The 19,322-nt window shown below is 37.1% G+C and overlaps 1 protein-coding gene across 1 annotated transcript in view; it reads left to right on the top strand.

The window, feature by feature from the left end:
• Positions 1–19,322, top strand: part of fibcd1b (fibrinogen C domain containing 1b) — a 127,130-nt gene that overhangs the window by 89,839 nt on the left and 17,969 nt on the right. The window contains exon 5 of the mRNA XM_081367326.1: positions 5,391–5,487. Within this exon, the coding sequence (XP_081223452.1) occupies positions 5,391–5,487 (97 nt within the window). The remainder of the gene's footprint in view (positions 1–5,390; positions 5,488–19,322) is intronic.

The following is a 19,322-nucleotide window of genomic DNA, read 5'->3' as shown; positions in this document are numbered from 1 at the left end:
TTTAAGCAGCTGCCAGTTGACTTCCTTCAGCTGACACGTTCCTGGCAATGCACACATCTGCTTTGAGACAGATGCATTGACTTTCTCATTGACAGATTGACAGACACACTGATCTCTTAATGACTGCTAGCAGAACATAACACTCCTCATGCATTGTGCTGTGTCCTATGAATGACAGTAGAGATGCCTTGTGTTCCTTCGCTGTCTACCAAGGGTTCTTTGTCACTTGTTTAAGTACTCTGCAGTGAAGCTTTGTAAGACTTCAGCTCCTAGAGAGAGAAGGAGCAGTGCTGAATATCTTTTAACTGAAATATTGCTGGTAGTTGACTGATGAAAGCCACAGTCTGTAGAAATCAGCTGGTAATCCAATTTTAGAGACATCAATTAATCAGAATGTCTTGTTCAGTTTTTGATTAGCCATTTGATTTTTCAAAAGGTTATTATAATAACTTTTAATTATGCTAGAATAATGCTTTTCATTAATAACTTTTCTGAGACAATTGTTCAATGACTTTTAACCAACCAATCTTAAGTGAATTTTAGTGCATGTCTGAAGTCAGTTTCCCTTAATATCACACAGGTGCCTTAGCAAAGTAACGATAGGTATAGTTCATCACATTATATAGTTTATCATCTACTAATGTATGTATTTGATAGTCAGAAATAATGAATAATATATATCTAGCCTAATTATTTGTTAATTTAACTAAACTTTCTTTTGTGAAATCTTTTGTTTGATAACTGTATTGTGCTATAGTTCTTTTGAAAAACAACTGTATTGTTCCGAATATAAGACAATGTTTTTTTCTTGGAAATACATCTGAAAAAAATGGGGTCGTCTTATATTCGGGGTCTAAACTTTGTGTCAATAATACACCTCAAATACGTGCCAATGAGTGTTTCCCCCAGGACTGATAAACGTAGGGGGGTCATCAAACAATTCTCATTAAGCAGCCAAATACGGTGTGTCAGAGTGTAACGTTAGAAGATGACAAGCCCAAAAAGACAAAGAACTGCTTACCGCAGTCTTAAAGGCAACCACTTCCAAGAAACTGACAGGCAAGTGTGTCAGTACGTTGCTGAAAAAGAAATGAGGGGCTGCCCATAACCAGAGCCGTCATCCAGCTGAAGGCACTGGATATCGCCAAAGAGCTAAACTTACCCACCAGTGAGGCTCATATCTTCTTATTTCGGCTACATACTGACGTACTTACCTGTCAATATCCTTGAAACGGCCGCTTTGGCCGCTAATGGATTAGCGCTTGCCCTCCGGATTCAGGGTGAAACTGCTGTCTTTTCAGCGATATGTGAGTGGCCTAAGGAAAAAAACATTCACATCCCCCCTGGATCATATACTGTAGGTAATGCGGATCAAACACCTTACTGACATGCCACCATCTGTCACTGTACATAAAAAAGGTATAAGAAATCAGTCATAGTGAAATCTACTAAATAACAACTTCAGGTTATATTTATGGTAGCTATGCCATAAAGTGTTTAAAAATTAAAATATGAAAAATATGCAATGTGAAAATTATTTTTTTAATTCAATTCAAATTCAATTTTTTTTTTTTTTTTTTTTTTTTTTTAAGATTGATATTATTTCAAGTTTTCAAAAAGCCTTTTTCCCTGGGGGGTGGGGGTCTCCTTATATACAAAGTCACCTTAAAATTCCCTGCTTTGTGGTGGTTCTTTGCTTTCAAACATCACCAAAGTTGTTTATTCAGTTGCATAAGGAATATACAATGATCATTTAAAAATAATATTCTCAGTATGTATTACTAGAATTAAATTTAAAAGAGTGCACACAAGTGAGCTCAAGATTAAAGTTGTATGCATAAATCTCATGACATGATGGAAAAACTGTTTAAATCAAGGATTTAATTCTAAACCGCCAGTCATATTGATCAAAATTAAATGTTGAGCTGGTTTTAAAATTGTATTGCTTTTAATTAATAATACATAAAAATAAAAAAATACACAAGAGGAATTTGTGCATATTAAATTGTGCTACACAAACCTTCTACAATGACTAATGAAAATTCTTCTCTTTGTACCTTTGTGAAATTGTTGGTGGAAAAAAACAATTATTTAAATCAACAGAATAATTTGAGTCAGAACCCAAGTCTTACCAATAATGGAATATATGTTTATTGATTTTGTGTTGAAATGATGTTGCCTTGAATTAGGAATATAAAGAATTGAATAATGGAAAATAAATACTGCATATAAAAGTATCCCCATGTACAATGCAGTATGTAAGCTGCATTTTCAAATCTACTAAAACCTGTTGAAATCTTGCAATTCATATGAGACTGATTAATAATCTACAATAACTATAGAGATGAGATGAGAAGCATAGGCAAATGGAGGTGTAAAGACAAATGGTTCAAACTGATGAATGATTTAATTTTCCTCTCTCATACAGACAGCCCAATACGAATAGAGCCCATATTTCAGTTATTTTTATTAAAGACAGGTGAATCCCTAGGCTAAATGTAAGGCCAAGAAAATTTTCAAAAGTTCAGTTCCATTGGACACAGCTATTAATTAAAACTTAATAATAACTCTCCTTTCACAAATGAAGAATTTTAACCATGAAGTCACGACTTGGGTCTTCTAAATATTTAATGAATGGAATAAACTTCAAACTTTTAATAATGCAGGCTTAATACTTCATCTTATTCCCTGAGGAATGTAAAAGGCATAACCCAAGTGACACATCAAATGTCAAATAGCACTTAAGAATTAACCTGCAATTAGCAAACACAACAGACCCCTTCTCGAGCGAGGACAAATCATTTTCACTTTTTTATGGAAAAGGGTATCAATTTCACAAAGGTTCTGTACTGAAGAACCACAACGATGCCCTCAGCTGCCATAATCCTCTGGTGGTGACTTTAATTAAAAGAGAATCTTTAATTAGTCGCAGCGACTGACATTTTGGATGCAGTTTGTCATTTGCGGTGAAATGGCACAGTCATGACACAAAGACCACAGGGCGAGATTCACAGATCACTGCACTGTAAGGGTTTTGGATCAATTAATGTAAACACCAGGGTGTGGAGAGGCTAATATTATATGCGGTGACATCAAGTCTGTTGATTGTGCGAATAACATGAAACCGCTCATTGAACATTTTTGGTTATTCTTTTTTCCTCCTGCAAGAATAGATAGAGACTACACATTAACCACAAATATTTTCCTCATGTGTGAATTATTTTTTTTATATTAATAGCTGTGTGTGAAATTACATGAATGTTTATGGTCCTACAGGATCTCTAATGTTTCAAAGAAATTTATTTTCCATTTTATAAATCCAAAGCTTTTAAGGTGCAACAAAGATAGAAAGCAATTAATATGATCCAACTGATATATTATATGTCTTCTGAGGCAACACAATACCTTTGCATGATGAACAGATTTAAATGTACATACATTTACACAAACTACATAAAATATGGCAATATAAACATCAAACTAATGTCAAACCTAATTTGTTTTCTCATGTCACATGATCAATAGTGACATTCAAGGTTTATGTATATATGACAGTCTATATATTTGTGCATTCATCAAAAAAAATATTATTTTTTTTGGATTGAGAGTAAATATAGGCTTTTTGTTCTGTTCATATTTCACGAGTGATTGTGTCACTTTCGAAAATTTTAATATACCAGTCAGGCCGTAAGGAATTAATTTTAACTGTCCTTTTAGGAACTGCAAAGTTTAGATTTCTAGTGACTTTCATCGTATGGACAAAAACAGCTATCATTTTTTTTTTTTTTTTTTTGAGTTCCACATCTCATTGGGGACATACAAACTAACCATAAACATTTTTGGGGAAAACCTCTACATTACAAATTAAAGCCGTTGTTCTTTTATGTAGGCTATATGTGTTGGAGAGAGATTGCTTCATTTCTGTAAGCTGTTAGGTGACAGGGACAGCGAGATTGGGGTCTTCCAATTCTGATTTCACCTTTAATACTCCCTGTCTCACTCTCTCTCTCGCTTTCTCTGCCTCCGTTGCCACTATTGTTAGACAGTGATGGTCAATGCCTCTTTGACCTTCAGTACTCGCCTGCCTTAAATCTGTAGGAAAAAAGGCAAGATAACACCCAAGCATGATTGTATGTGTGTGTGTGGATGCATGTGTAATTTCAACCTTGACAGCAATGTCTGCCTCAGTTCAGTGCAGGCAGGGTTGATCTCCCAGGAGCCTCCAGGGCAGCTATAGGGCGGGAGTGATGTGGGAAAGAGCGAAACCTTTAAGATGACTGACAGCTGTCATCCTGTACTGGATCAACCCTGTTCCCTCCATCTCACTTCTTTACTCAATTAAAAAAACAAACAAGGTCCACCTGCTTACATATTCACCTGACCAGATGTTGTACTATGAATACAATGCGTCATACGCAGTATTTTTCTGTATCTTCAGTGAATGGTTACCATGTACAGTACAGCTAGAATGTATATTCTAGAGTTTTAAAGTTATACAATTTTTAATTAACAATTACAGTAATTAATGCTGAGTATGCTGCAAATTGGTTGGTGTCACAGACACTCAATCTTAGTTTCATTTTCATGGACTTTAGTTTGTCATTTTCAGTCACTTGTGTTCCTTTGTTCAGTTTTCCCGCCACTTATCAGTTGTCATGGTAATTAATTTAATCAGCACAGGTGTTTATCATTTTGTCCCTCATTTACCTTTGTATTTAGTTTCGTTCAGTGCACTGCTCAGTTGCCTGGTGTTACTTGTGTTTTACACCCTGTTATGCATTTTGGACTAACGTTGAGCTATCTAAATAAGCCTTACTTTTCATTTATCTTCGTCTTCCTCTTTGAGCCATCCGTGACAGTTGGTAACAGGTTTAAAATAGTGCACCAATCAAATGAAAGTAATTATTAGTTTTGAAAACATGCCACTTACCTAGTGGGATTACAGATACTCAAACTTTTGCCACTGTACAGTATGTGTTGTGGATGTGTCTATACACAAATTAATGACAAGCTCATTAAGTCCTACACTTTTGAGTCACTTTTGACTAGATCAAGATATCATACCTCATTAAATAATATTTTCCTTAAAAGATCAGATGCTGAGCTGTTCCATCATCATGTTTGTTCAGGTGTCATATCAGTCTCTACTGAGAGAGTTTGATTTAATCATCCACAATTATCAAGGATTTACTCTAAGGAAGAGCATTGCATTCATACATTAGTTTTACTTCAAAAACATTTTCCTTTGTGTGAAGCCACATTAAGATCAGTCATTAAAGAAAAAAGAAAAACTTAATATCTACCCTGCAACCCACTTAAAAGGTTTTGACCACACATTTTCTATTTTAATTGGTTATGCATCATTCTGTTATGCTTTGTGTGTGTGTCAGGTGATCCAGCGCAGGGAGGATGGGTCTGTGAACTTCTTCAGAGAGTGGGACTCCTACAGAGAAGGATTTGGCAAAATCACTGGAGAGTACTGGCTTGGTAAGTTGTGTGTTTGAGTATGTAAAAGAGAGAAAGCCTGTGAGCATAACTTGTGATTAGTGTAAAAAGCTGCCAACACCTGTATGCCCTCTCAAGCACAGAAACAGAGGCGATTACACCCTTAGGTGTTTTCACACCCCTGGATACACTGCTGTTTAACTCAGCACCAGGAACTGACTGTCTGTCCATCCATCCATCCATCCATCAATCCATCCATCCATCCATCCATCCATCCATATATATATACACACACACACACTGTATATATATATATACTGTGTATAAATGTATATATATATATATATATATATATATATACATATATACATATATATACATATAAATATATGTATATATATATATATATATATATATATATATATATACATATAAATATATGTATATATATAAATATACTGTGTATATATATATACTGTATATATATATATATATATAGAGAGAGAGAGAGAGAGAGAGAGAGAGAGAGAGAGAGATATAGATATAGATAGATAGATAGATAGATAGATAGATAGATAGATAGATAGATAGATAGATAGATAGATAGATAGATAGATAGATAGATAGATAGATAGATAGATAGATAGATAGATAGATAGATAGATAGATAGATAGATAGATAGATAGATAGATATATCTGTCTGTCTGTCTGTCTGTCTGTCTGCCTGTCTGCATTGTCCCTTACACATATTTATTTGTTGGTCCAACCTAGAAACTGAAAAGCACTGAATTAGAGTGCTAAACATCTATCTCCACATGATCACAGGATGAACAGCAGCAACTATTTCCTTCTGCTTTTCTTCCACTCCATGTAGCAAGCAGGAATCAAATCAACAAGAAAGCCTAAATTGCCATGTTTTCCATTTTTGAAAGCCAAAATGGCTTTTGACTGCCAAAGCTCTATAATCAAGCTCTTAACCTGCAGAGAGGTTTAAACTAGAATCATGATTGTGTGTGTTGGTCTGCATGAGTTTTATTGTTCCTCTGTTCACGTAATGGGATGAGCAGTTGGGACTAGCTTGTTGTTCTCCACTAAGGTGCAGAGAGAGAGAGAGAGAGAGAGAGAGAGAGATGATATACAGGGAATTTAAAGGACATAAACACACACACACACACACACACACACACACACACACACACACATAGGTCATAAATTGGTGCAATGCATGCAGGATGACAGATACATGTGGCATCAGTCAGGCCCATGGGAACGTGAATGAAGATACAGTTGTTTCTAATGTTGCCAACGCCACCCCTCCTCTACTGGTGTGGCCAAGTGAGGCACTTGCACTCCAGGGCATACTTTTACATGGAAATACATTCTCATTGTCTTTCCCCTGTTAAGTAGATTAACATCAAAAAGATGTACAGTTTGGTTTAGTCAAGTGTGTGAACTTACCGACTCTGGTTCTCCTCACACACTGTTTGTATGCTGCGTTGCAGAATGGCAGTCATTGCACTTCCTATAGTGTCCTGTTCTGCTTATTCCCCACAAGCTGAGAGTGGGACAAAAGAAGCAGGTCATATTATAGTGTCTATAGTGTCCACGTACAGCTTCTCTGTCTGTTTCTCACACACATGGACATTGTTTACCCTTGATATTTAAATAAAGCTTACATCATGTTCCTTTTAACCAGTCAAATTCTCTCATGACTAAATTTGTATTCCTTACCTTTGACCCTCTGTGTCATCAAACGCTTCCACTGAAGGCTCATGGGAGTAATGGTGATGGTAGAGGTTGCACTTGTTGGGTGAAACAGGGCTGGTTTTATGATATACAGTGGTTAAGTTTTGAAAAAATACAGCTTCCCTTCCCACTGCAGTCTGGGGCTGCAATTTTTGACAAAGAAAACTATGGAAGCTTGTTTCAGCCACAGAATAAAACATATTTTAAAAGATAATGCTTTAATAACACAATTGTGAGTTTACATTTCACAATTCTGACTTTTTCTCAGAATTCTGACTTTATAACTTGCAATTCTGACTTCTTTTCTCAGAATTGTGAGATATAAACTCGCAATTGCGAGTTATAAAGTCCAGTTTTCAGGAAAAAAAGACTGATGTGCAATTGTGACATTATATCACGCAATTCTGACTTTTTCTCTTACAATTCTGGCTTTATAACACGCAATTGCGACTTATATCAAACAATTTATAACTTGCAATTGCGGGTTAATATTATGCAATAAAAAGTCGCAATTGCCTTTGTTTTATTCTGTGGCGGAAACAAGCTTCCATCGAAAACTGCTTGTATGCTCAAAAGTACAGGTCTACCAATTATTTAGAAGCGGACTTTTTTATTTATTTATTTATTTATTTATTTGCTGCAGCAGCATGCATTCTTTTAGGATTGGAGTTAAATATGTATTGCTGCTTATTGCTTTGCAGTACCTCAAATGCACTAGTTTTGCAGCTTAATACTTTTGTGGAAACCGTGATCTATTGTTTAGGATTATTTGATGAATAAAATGTTTTCTTTCATTCAGTAAATGTCTTCATTAATTTTTTGATCAATTTAATGTGTTCTTGCTGAATAAAAATTATTCATTTTATTTAATAAAAAACATATTGACCCCAAATTTTTTAACAGTTAGGAACAGAGAAACAGAGCACATTTAAGGTGAGCAATGTTATTGATAACATTATCCAGGGACATTGTCTTATTCACTCCAAATTGGATTTAACCAGAAAAAAAAAAAAAAAACAGAGTTAAACTGACTCTATCGTCACTGGAGAGCTCATTCACACTTCACAAAGAAGATATAACAGAGGAGATGAGAGATTATTATCATGTGCTATTTAGACACATTCACTTTCTTTTTTTCTATTTCACGCTTTTCTCTTCTGTCACTATAAGCATTCTCTCTTTTATTTCTTTCCTTCTGGTTGTAAATCCTCACACTCCCTGATCAATTATAGCACTATGAATTATGACTCCCTAACAAAGAGCATCCATTTTCTGTGCGAGTCATGAGTGCCCCTCTATTATTCTTTCTCACACAGACACACACAATCTCGAGCAGGACAACCTGTGCACTTCCCATAATGCACTAACTCAGGCTGACTATGGGTTTCATTTGAGTTTAATATTGCTATGAAATATGATACGCATAAAAAGTAAGTGGAGAGCGAAGGGAGGGTGTTGAGTCTTAATTGAGTGAGTGCATTAATATCAGTCCAGTGTCATAGAGGGGAAAGTGATCTCAAACATAGATGTGTTGTGTAAGTGTGTGTTTGTAAGTACCTCGTTGAGACCTTAGAGTTATGAAAATATTCATCATAATTCAGTCAACCTAAGCTCTATGAACAGATGACATTGCATTTGTATTTACTTGCATGTCATTTCTGTCCATTTGAAATGCTTTTTTCCCCTCAAATCCCCAACCCCTTCTCATTGTGCCACTCTCTCTCTCTCTCTCTCTCTCTCTCTCTCTCTCTCTCTCTCTCTCTCTCTCTCTCTCTCTCTCTCTCTCTCTCTCTCTCTCTCTCTCTCTCTCTCTCCTTAATAGCCTCCATTAGTGTAATAATCATCTCTGTTAATTATCTTGTTTTGCTCTTCGATCACTCTCGTGGAAATCTGCACATTTTTGTAATGTTTTCAGCACTTTTTGTGGGAGAAAATTAGCACAAGTCTGCAGAAAATATTTAAATATGTTAAAATATGTTAAGTGGAGCTTAGAGTACAACAATCAATCTGTAGCTGAATGTGTTATTAAATCAGTCTGAATTGTATTTAAACAACAGCAATGCTAAAAAAATAAAATAAAATAAAATAAAATAAAATAAAATAAAATAAAATAAAATAAAATAAAATAAAATAAAATAAAATAAAATAAAATAAAATAAAATAAAATAAAATAAAATAAAATAAAATAAAATAAAATAAAATAAAAAAGCATCTGAAACCAGCCTAAGCTGGTTTGCTGGCCTTGTTCTTTTGGCTGGTTTTAGAGCTGTTTTGGGAACTTCTCAGACTAACTAAAGGCCAGCTTTTCCACACCAGGGGACTATCTTAAGCCAGCTTCATTTACTCAACCTCAACTCATGTTGTTCCAAATCTTTAAGGCTTTATATTATCTGTGGAACACAAAAGAAGATATTTTGAGGAACGTCCAAAGAATAAAGAAAGTCAAACAGGTTTGAAATGACATAAAAGTGAGTAAATTATGTCATCATTGTTATTTGGTGATGAACTATCCCTTTAAGGCTTTGTTTTTGTTTTGTTTTTTCAGCAGGGATGTGTTTAAAACTCTTTCAAAATGCAGTTGTAATGAAGAACACTGAATAAACCATATATTTTTATGAATGACTCATATTCTGTGCAAATATGCCGAGCTTTCATCATAGTTGCTGTTAGGCTGCAGTTTCATAACATTTATGTTCTTATAAATGTTCATTATGTTCTCTTTTTGACTTACTCTTTGGGTTTATATCATGGCAACCTCTTGAAACCATGTTTTTAAGAAAAAGAAACATGTAAGAGTACTTGTATTTGAGTATTTGGTTGAGGGGATTTTCATTTCTAGTCAGAAAAAAAAAATTCCTTGGTTGTTTTGTATAATGACTACAGTTACATTGGGAATGTTCGGAAAGACAGATTACGTCTCAAATCAGACTTGCTGTCTCTGACTCTGCCTAGATACACTTAGTTTTGCTGGTGAGTCGTTTCTCTGGCTCTGCTCACTGCTTTTGAACATCTACACACGTTTGACACATACTATGTGTCAGGCAGTGAGTTAGAGACTATATAGCTGCTGTTCGCCCTCAGGTGTCACTTTCTCTGAGCTGCTCTTCAAACTTAGATTTTCCTTCTGTACTGTAACTGGATTCTAGAACACAGTGAAAATAGGTGATGAAACCTCATCCACACTGATCCAGAGCTCACTCATGTACCTCAGGGCATCCATTTCAATGTCTTCGTCTAGTTTTGCTCGTAAAAGCTACACTATTGATTGAGGCTAACAACACCATAACTAAATTACAGAAGTAAAACAACATATGTTTAGGTTTTATTGTTAAAGCAGCATTATGCAGCTTTGCCGATTTCTTCGCTGTTTTCTCGCTTTTTGCTCGCGGGTTTCTCTATAGAGCTCCCCCTACAGCTTCGGAATAAATATTTGACAACACTGTCGTCAAAACTCATTGGCGACTCGCCCCCCTCCCATCTTCTCCCGCTGGTCATGTGTATTTGTTTTCGAAGAAGCCGGCGAACGCACGGAGCCATGTTCACTGAGGTATGTATGATACACAGAAGGCTAGCATATAAATGTTTAGATAGTGTATGTGCGCGATACTTTCTGATGCTGCGGCCGGCGGCCCGCCGGCCCAAAGTTGCAAGTGTGGTTTTTCGTCTCACAGGCGCTCGAGGGGTGCGAGAAGACCACCATTCAACCCGAAAACAGTCATATAACCATTCCAATGACTCCGAAGCTGTTCGGTTAAGATAAAAAAGTTACTTAGTTCACCTTTAACTTTCAATGGCCATCTTTACTTGCACATCATTTATTTTCCAGTCCATATTCTATCCATGGCTTTATTCTGAAAAAGTTTACATGCTCCACATTGCAATGGTATTGTATAGTCATTCATTCATTCATTCATTCATTCATTCATTGAGATGAATTCATTCATTGTTTTTTTAGCAAGCACCAAAACTACTTATTGCAACAACAAAACAACTCAAGAATGATTCATTATTAATCGTCTTACATATTAAAACATCATGTATCGTGTAATATAATCAGCATATTTTGATTTATCTAAAAACATGCAGATTTTTGCCCTGTTATTCTCTTCTGGAAGTACTGTAGATCTTTTCATTTGTTGTGCTGAATTTGAGTACATTTTGACAGTAATTTAATCAACTCATTAATTCTCAATCATGTTCATCACAATAACACACAACAGCATTATGAATTGCACGATATAGTTCATGAGACTCATACAAACGAAGACCATGATGTTTTTTGTTTTGCTATGTTTGTACAATGTTAGTAAAAAAAAAGAGTCTTCTTGCACCAAATACATTTTTTATTTACATTAGCCAAAATAAATACAGGCATTTGCACGCCACTTTATTATATGTTTTAGAACATTGCATTAATTATGGAAATCAGGTTAATAGCAGAAGAGTCCCAAAAAAACATTTATCCTGCACTTTCAAAGTTCTTAGTGGTCACCAGGGCGGTTTGTGAGTGTGCAAGTGGATTCTTAACTATAGACTTTTGAATCTTATTAGCCCGGCTTGTGTACCTTCAGTGTGTGTATATGTGTGTGAGCTCACACAAATGCGTTTACCCCCCATTCTCCCTGAGCTTCTCCCTTTGAAGTCAGTGAGAGATCCTTTCCGTTCTTCTCTTGTCTTAATGGGAGAAAGAGAATAGACAGGTGTTCAAAGACACCCCTCCACTTTCTGCCCTCATCGCTGCCCTCCATCTCTCCATCACACTATTCATGCCTCCTGTTCATTCTTCTCCACCAAACACACACTTCACGTTTCTTCCTGTGAGTTCTCTTTTTCCCTTCCCCTCTTCTTTCTTTCCTTTTCTTTTGCACTGAGTCACATGGAGAGAAAAAGCATTATGAATATTTTAAATCGCAGAAATGCCACTGAAAGAGGACAGAAAGAGAAAAAGATAAAGTGTAATGATTCAAGTGCTGTTTCTGTTTCCTGGAGTAAAACCATGTGAATGTGGAAAAATGGCTTGGGGGATATTTATAACCGCTCGAAACATTTCTCTCGCAACATACTTTTCAAATCTAAGCAAATAAATCATTAATATTTGAACCTTTTACCATGGCAAAAAGAGAAATACGGCTGTGCACTGTCTGTGTGTGAATTGTTAATGAGTCAGACAATTGTATCACTCAAATTAGGTGCAAATTGAAGACATTAACACATTAATCAAAATGAAGACATGTCTTTGTCTGTTTAACTGGCAGAAGATGGAATGTTGCACCGTTATTTAAATGTGTAACAATTTAACGTGTTTATTATGAAGAGATGTTTTGTATTTCTGTTTTAGTATGATATCTGTATTTGTTGAGAGTGTGTTTGTGTGTAAAGTAACCCAGAGGAGCTTTGAAACGTTATGGATTGCTCTGACCCAATTTTTTCCAGCACAATTGCTGGAATATGTCATTTTTAGAGTGGTATTTATCACAGGTGTGCTGTGTGAGTGCCGATGCCCGTAGGCTTTTTACTATGCTGCTCTCTTAAATTTGTGCTTAACATACAATCCTCTTTCTGCCTCAATATATCAGTGTCTATTTACAGTATGTTTACTGGCAGATAGGAAGTGCCCAGGATTCACGGGTGTTGACTGCCCATATCACAATAGCAGGGCATCTGGCAGAAGGGACAGGAAGTGTGCTGTAGAAGAGAGAGCTTGTATATGATCTATCTACTTTCTCTCTCTTTGTGTGTGTGTGTGTGTGTGTGTGTGTGTGTGTGTGTGTGTGTGTGTGTGTGTGTGTGTGTGTGTGTGTGTGTGTGTGTGTGTGTGTGTGTGTGTGTGTGTGTGTGCTGTAGCTTAAAGACTAATGTGTCCCCAGAGGTCAGATAAATATGAAGAAAACTCCTTTTTGGGACATTTCGGGGCATGCCGGTAGATGGATTTATTTATTTATTTTTTCGTTTCATAAAAGGCACAAACATGTATTTTAAGGTTAGAGTTTGGTTAGGGTTAGTCTAATTTATTATGATATATTATATTTTAATATACATTATATATTATAGAAATATATGCTTCAATTGCCATGTAAGTTGTATAATCTTGTATAAAAACATTTACTAAATGCATATATGTTATGGCTATGTTCTGTTTTGGCTTAGTTTTGTGCTCTTGAGTTCATTTTCTGTTTTCCTTATGCCGAGTTCAGACTGCATGATTTTAGCCCCGATTTTGGCTCGCCGACAGGTTTTGAGAAATCGCCGACAAATGCCCGAAATCACAGGCAAATCGGTGCTCGTTCACGCGAGTGACAATCACGCAGTGTGAATGAGCAAAGACGCGATCTGAGAGAATCACAGACGAGTCGCCGACGCCCGTGAGATATTTGGCATGCTAAATATCTGGACCTGTCGGCGATTCAAAATCCTGCTGTGTGAAAGTGTTCTGAATGAAAACTACATCGGCGATGACCGACAGCCAATGAGAGAGCCAGATACAGAGCAGCGGGGAGTTCGGGGAGGAGTTATAGACCACAATATTAGTATTTTAATAGATATATTTACAATTATATCAAACAGAAACAAAGCACAAACATTTGCTTGACCAGCAGCAACAGCAGCACATTGCAACATTATTTATTTACCCCCAACTCTCTTTGCAGAACACACAGTCCTTGCTCCCCTTGTCTTCCCAGCCATTTCCTCACGCATAATGTTTTTCTTTTTCTCCTTTTCGCTGCAAATCAGTGCACAGACAATTTGGATCGCAAGCTTCTTGCAGGCTATTATTTTTAATAACAATTTCAAACTCGCGCGAGAACTGCGGTCTTACGCACGCGGATTTTGCGTTATTTCCTTATCACTTATCGCGTGTGTTTGGTTGCGAAACGTAGTTTGCGGGCCAGACAGGAGTTGTCGGCGATTCTTCCTCCTGAAAGTCATGCAGTGTGAAACCTCCTGTCGCCGATGCATCGTGCAGTGTGAACACACCAGCAACTGAATGTTACCCTGGATAGTCATGCACTGTGAAAAGAACAGTGACCCGACTACTTTGAAAATCGTGCAGTCTGAACTCGGCATTAGTTGACCTAGTTTCCTAGTGTGTGCCTATCTGTTACTATAGTAACATATTGTGTCCACCTGCCTATTATTAACTTACTCGTTTAGTCCTGTTTTATCCCTCCTGTTTAGTTCAGTCTCTTGTCTGTTCTTGTTGAGACTATAGCTGTGTCCCAATTCAGGGGCTGCGTCCTTTAAAGTGCGTGGCCGATGAGGCCTTTGAAGGATGCACCGAGACTCGTTTAAAGGGGAAAGTATAGCCGACTGCGTCATCGTGGCGCGATGAAGGCTGCCCCAATTCGAAGGTCCTACGAAGGCTTCTTCAAAATGCGGCCTGCAAATGCGTCCTTCTCTTCCCGTGAATTCAGGATACATCAGAAGGATCCTTCACAGCCTTGCCTACCCCAGAATTCACTGCGCGCCGGAGACGAAATTGCCAGATTAGACTTTTAAATGTAAGTATTGGGTTTCAATTGAATCGAGTAATCTAATGTATCTAATGATAAAAATAAAAATAAATAAATAATAATAATAATAATAATAATACAATAAAGGTTCAAATGTTGATTTATATGTTACCAGTAACGTTATGTGATTTTACATAGGCTAGTTTATACTCTTTAGACTTTACATCAACCCTGTTTTGTTTTTAGGCATTTATAACTAATAAGTTTTAAGTCCAGTACAAATGTTACTGCTGCTCGTCACAACGGCTGTCACCAGTTGCTAGACGACAAAACCAAACCATTGAACAACTCCTAGGACACAGCTAGCAACAATTTGTTAATGTGACAATATATTTTGTTAGTTTCATTTTCCAAATAACCCGTGGTGGAATGTAACGACATACATTTACTCTGGATTAAAGTATAATTTTGAAGTACTTTAGATTGTTTTTCAACTCCACTTCATCTCAGAGGCAAATATTGTTTTTTATGATTTTTTTTTTTTACTTTTTATGAAAAACTGACTTTTTACACATGGATATTACATCATGATATTAGATATTGTTTAAAAAATATATAAACAGTATATAATAGAAACACTAAAAATCTAGTTCAGGGAAAGGCAACGTCTGTCCTTGAGGACCGCTGTCCTGCAGAGTTTAGCTCATAGGACAGTTTTGCATGTTAAAATATTTTATGGTTTGATTTTTGAGTTAATTTCTTTTATTCTTTCCTCTTTCTGAAAACATCTCAGTGACTGGCAGCCCACGCTTGAGTCAGCCCTGCAAACCTGTTGGTAGACAGTGGAAATATGCACTGATCCCAGATGATGTCCCACCGGCAGAGGCTTTACCAGCGTCTCTATTGTGCAGCCCATCTCCTGCTCAGCTCAATAAAAAGTCTACAGAAAAATATTTTCCTCCTATCTGTTTTATGTAGGCTGTACTTTTAATTTAAACTTTTATTTTGTTTTTCTTATCTTAAACGTAACTTATCTTGTAAATATTTGTCAAAAGTAGGCTATTAAAAGTAAAAATGTATTAAACAATTTATTTTGTATCAAATGTACAAATGAATTGACATGACAAAAATAAATATATAGAATAATTAATTACATTTACAATTTATAACTTGATTTACAAAAATAAACGGTGCACAGAAATTATTTTTTGTTTCAATTGCAAATTATAACTTGCATAAAAATAATGTAGCCTATATGATTGTTTAATTTACAATTTTTTTATTCACATAACCACAGGTTTATTTCTCTACCAATCTGTCAAGAAGAGAAAACACTCTGTCCATTCTCTCCCTACTCTGTCTCTCTGAAACTTCATGTCCTCCCTAAATATCTTGATCGGCTCATCCTCTCAGTCTTGTTTTCTCTTGGCTGGTGCTGGTTCCCTTTCAGTAGCTCAAGTTTAATGTAGTCGATGTGTCGACTGATTGGATCACGCTTAGGGAGCCTGTCATCTTTGAGTATTTTTTTTTTTTTTTTTTTGAAAAGGGACAATGTACACTAATCAACATTCAGATCAAATGTAAGAGTACCCGAGTTAGCCACAGGCTAGTTTTCATCGGCAGTCCCCTTGCCAGATGTTATTAGGCATCCTAAAATAGTTATAATACAATAAAATTCTTTATACAATAAACAAAAGATACAAAAAAATTTGACTATGTTAAAATCACAACCAATCGAGTAAACAAGATAAACAAATAAGATCTAAAAATAGATGATAATAGATGATACCGTTATTGTTAGTGGATGGGACCAGCGTCAGTGTTGACAGTGTTGATTTTCAATAAGCCATTTCTTAACATTAATCTTAAATGAGTAATAGGATGGAGACTCTCTAATTAATGGTGGTACTGAGTTCCATTGATGTGATGCTGTAAATGAAAAGATGGCCTGACTAAATGCAGTTTTTTTAATGGTGTGCAGTCCCTCCTAGCTGCACCTCTTGTAACTCGGTTTACGTTTGATTTAATTGCATCACACGCTCCGCCCCCCTACGCGTGTATAAATACGGAAGTGGATGCACGCACCAGTTGTCTTTCGCTTCGGAGCCGAGTGTTGTTGTGTTACAATGAGCGAGTGTGTCGGTGTTCTTCTGGAAGACTCTCCCAGTGATGGTGTTTCTACAGCGAGTTGCAGTGGTGATCACGAGCTACTGAAGCTGCTCATTCCATCCGTGCGTTTCTGAGTGCATTAGGGCTCTGTCCCCCTCTGACGGTCACAATAGCTGTATCACGTGTTTGGGCTTAAAGCACGGTGAAGCAGCTTTTGTGGATGAGTCATGTTCTCACTGCGGGAACATGACCATTGCAGTGCTGAGATCGAGACTTGCCTTCGTCCGCAAAGGTGGAGTCCCCATTCCCATGCCCCGCTATAGTGTTTCTACTGGGCCAACTCACCAGAAGAAGGCTGGAGTGCTGCGTGAGTTGGGTTTCTCTGCCAGAAACCGCCTAAGTAGTTCTATAATTCAATTCAAACAACTTTATTTATCCCCGTAGGGCAATTCAGTTTTAGCCTACCAGTCGTATCAACAAGACAAGAAAGACCACACTTAGTCAAGTATTCAGAAACACTGTCAATGACTTCATATTGCATTTGGGCACCAAAACAAAGCAACAAATACACAGGCCACAATACATAGGCTAAGCAGCGACCAACGTTCAAGTAGATAAATAAATAATAAATAGATAATAATACTAAGTAAATAATAAATAAATAATAAATACAGAGGTTTGCGATGCCTGGCACCTATCTAGTTGCCGCTGTCAACAGTATTTAAAAACCTGATGGCAGAGGGAATAAAAGAATTTGCATATCTGTTAGTTTTCCTTGGGGGGAAACTAAGAACATGGTCAGGATAACTCATGACCTGTCTAGCCTTCTGGAGCACCCGTTTTTTCCAGAGGGAGCTCAGGTCTGTCAGCTGAACTCCAATGATCTTAGAGCAGATTTTAACAACACTGCTGAGGCTATTCTTGTCCCTCACAGACAATCCATTAAACCAGCAGATGAAAGAAGTAATGTTTTCATCACAAGTGATGTTAGTGCAACTGGTCTGAATTCTTTCATTTCTCTTGGATTATTAGATTTAGGGACAGGTATTATAATTGATGTTTTCTATATGGCAGGAATCTGACCACACTCGATACACATCTGAAAAAGTGTTGTAAACACCTCACTGAGCTGGTCCACACAATAACACAAAACGCGTCCACAAATGGAGTCAGGACCAGCAGCTTTACGTATGTGTACTTTCTTAAAAAGATTTGTGACATTACCTTGTGTTATCACTAGACCATTCTTTGGAACCAAAGATTCCCGCATTTCAGAGATCATTCTGAAAATCAGACCTTTCAAAACGAGAAAAGAAAGAATTAAAGCCATTTGCCAAGTCAGCATTTTCCACACAATTTACATGAATGACCTGCTTGGTCTCACAGGAATACTGATTAATTGATGCCATGGATTTTATACCTGTCCAGGCTGCCCTAAGGTCCACTCTACAATACAGACTTTCGATTTTATTTCTGTAATTCATTTTGGCCTTCCTTATTTTGACCTTAACTTCTCTGGAAGCTGCTTTTTTCTCGAAGGGGTTTCCTGAATAAAATATTTTCTTTTTATTGATGGCAGATTTAAGTTCTTTGGTCACCCAAGGTTTATTATTTGGGAAAATAACCACTTTTTTAGATGGGATTACTGAGTCTACGCAGAATGTGATATATGATGAAACAGTGTCTATAAGTTCATTATTATCATCACAACCATCATAAAAACATTGCCAGTCTGTACACTCAAAGCATGCCCGGAGAGAGGAGATACTGGCCTCTAACCAGATTTTCACTGTCCTTTTCTCCCGCTCTAGGTGCCTCAAGAATGGTTTGTATACAGGCATGAGATAGACACTGCCATGGTAAGAATCACCAAAAGAAGGCATAGGCAGTGATTTGTAAGCCCCGCTTACTGAGCCATAGCATAAATCTAGCATAGTGTTCTTCTGTGTTGTAGAACAGCTCCCATACTGTTCATACGTCCTCAAAGTATTTTTTAAATTGCAATGATTAAAATCTCCAAGGATAAACTTAGGTGCCTCTGGGCAGATAGAGTCCAGTTTATGAGTGACGTCAGCGATCAGCTGGGCAGCAACTGTGGCATTGGACCGTGGGTGAATGTACACTAATGTGTAAAAGAGCTGTTAAAATTCGCGAGGCAAATAAAAGGGACGGAGAGAAATAGTCAACAATTCCACATCTGTGGTACATATCTTCTCTCTGATCACGACAGTGTTACAGTACCTTTCGTTCACGTAGAAGCACACGCCTCCTCCTCGGTTCTTGCCGGTGATCTCCGATGACCGGTCCATACGAATTGGGCTTCCAAACCCAGTTAAGTACAGGTCCACCAGGCCCAGGCACTCATGAACATGCATGAGGGTAGCCCAGACCGTGAGCTTATGGGTGAGCTTCGCACTGCAAATGACCTCGCCCTCCGGGGCACGAAAGGTACCTACATTTTCTAAGAAATAGCAATTTCCTCTGTTCCTGGGTCCCAAGAGGGCCAGACTGGCGGTGTGTGACCCTGTAAAGCCTTTCACGTTTCAGTCACCTCTTGTATCGCTAACCAG

The sequence above is a fragment of the Scardinius erythrophthalmus genome (genome assembly GCF_964197995.2).
Source record: "Scardinius erythrophthalmus genome assembly, chromosome: 5".
In the NCBI taxonomy this organism is placed as follows: domain Eukaryota; kingdom Metazoa; phylum Chordata; class Actinopteri; order Cypriniformes; family Leuciscidae; genus Scardinius; species Scardinius erythrophthalmus.
The sequence above is the reverse complement of the archived record's forward strand: the minus strand, read 5'-3'. Positions and strand labels throughout refer to the sequence as shown.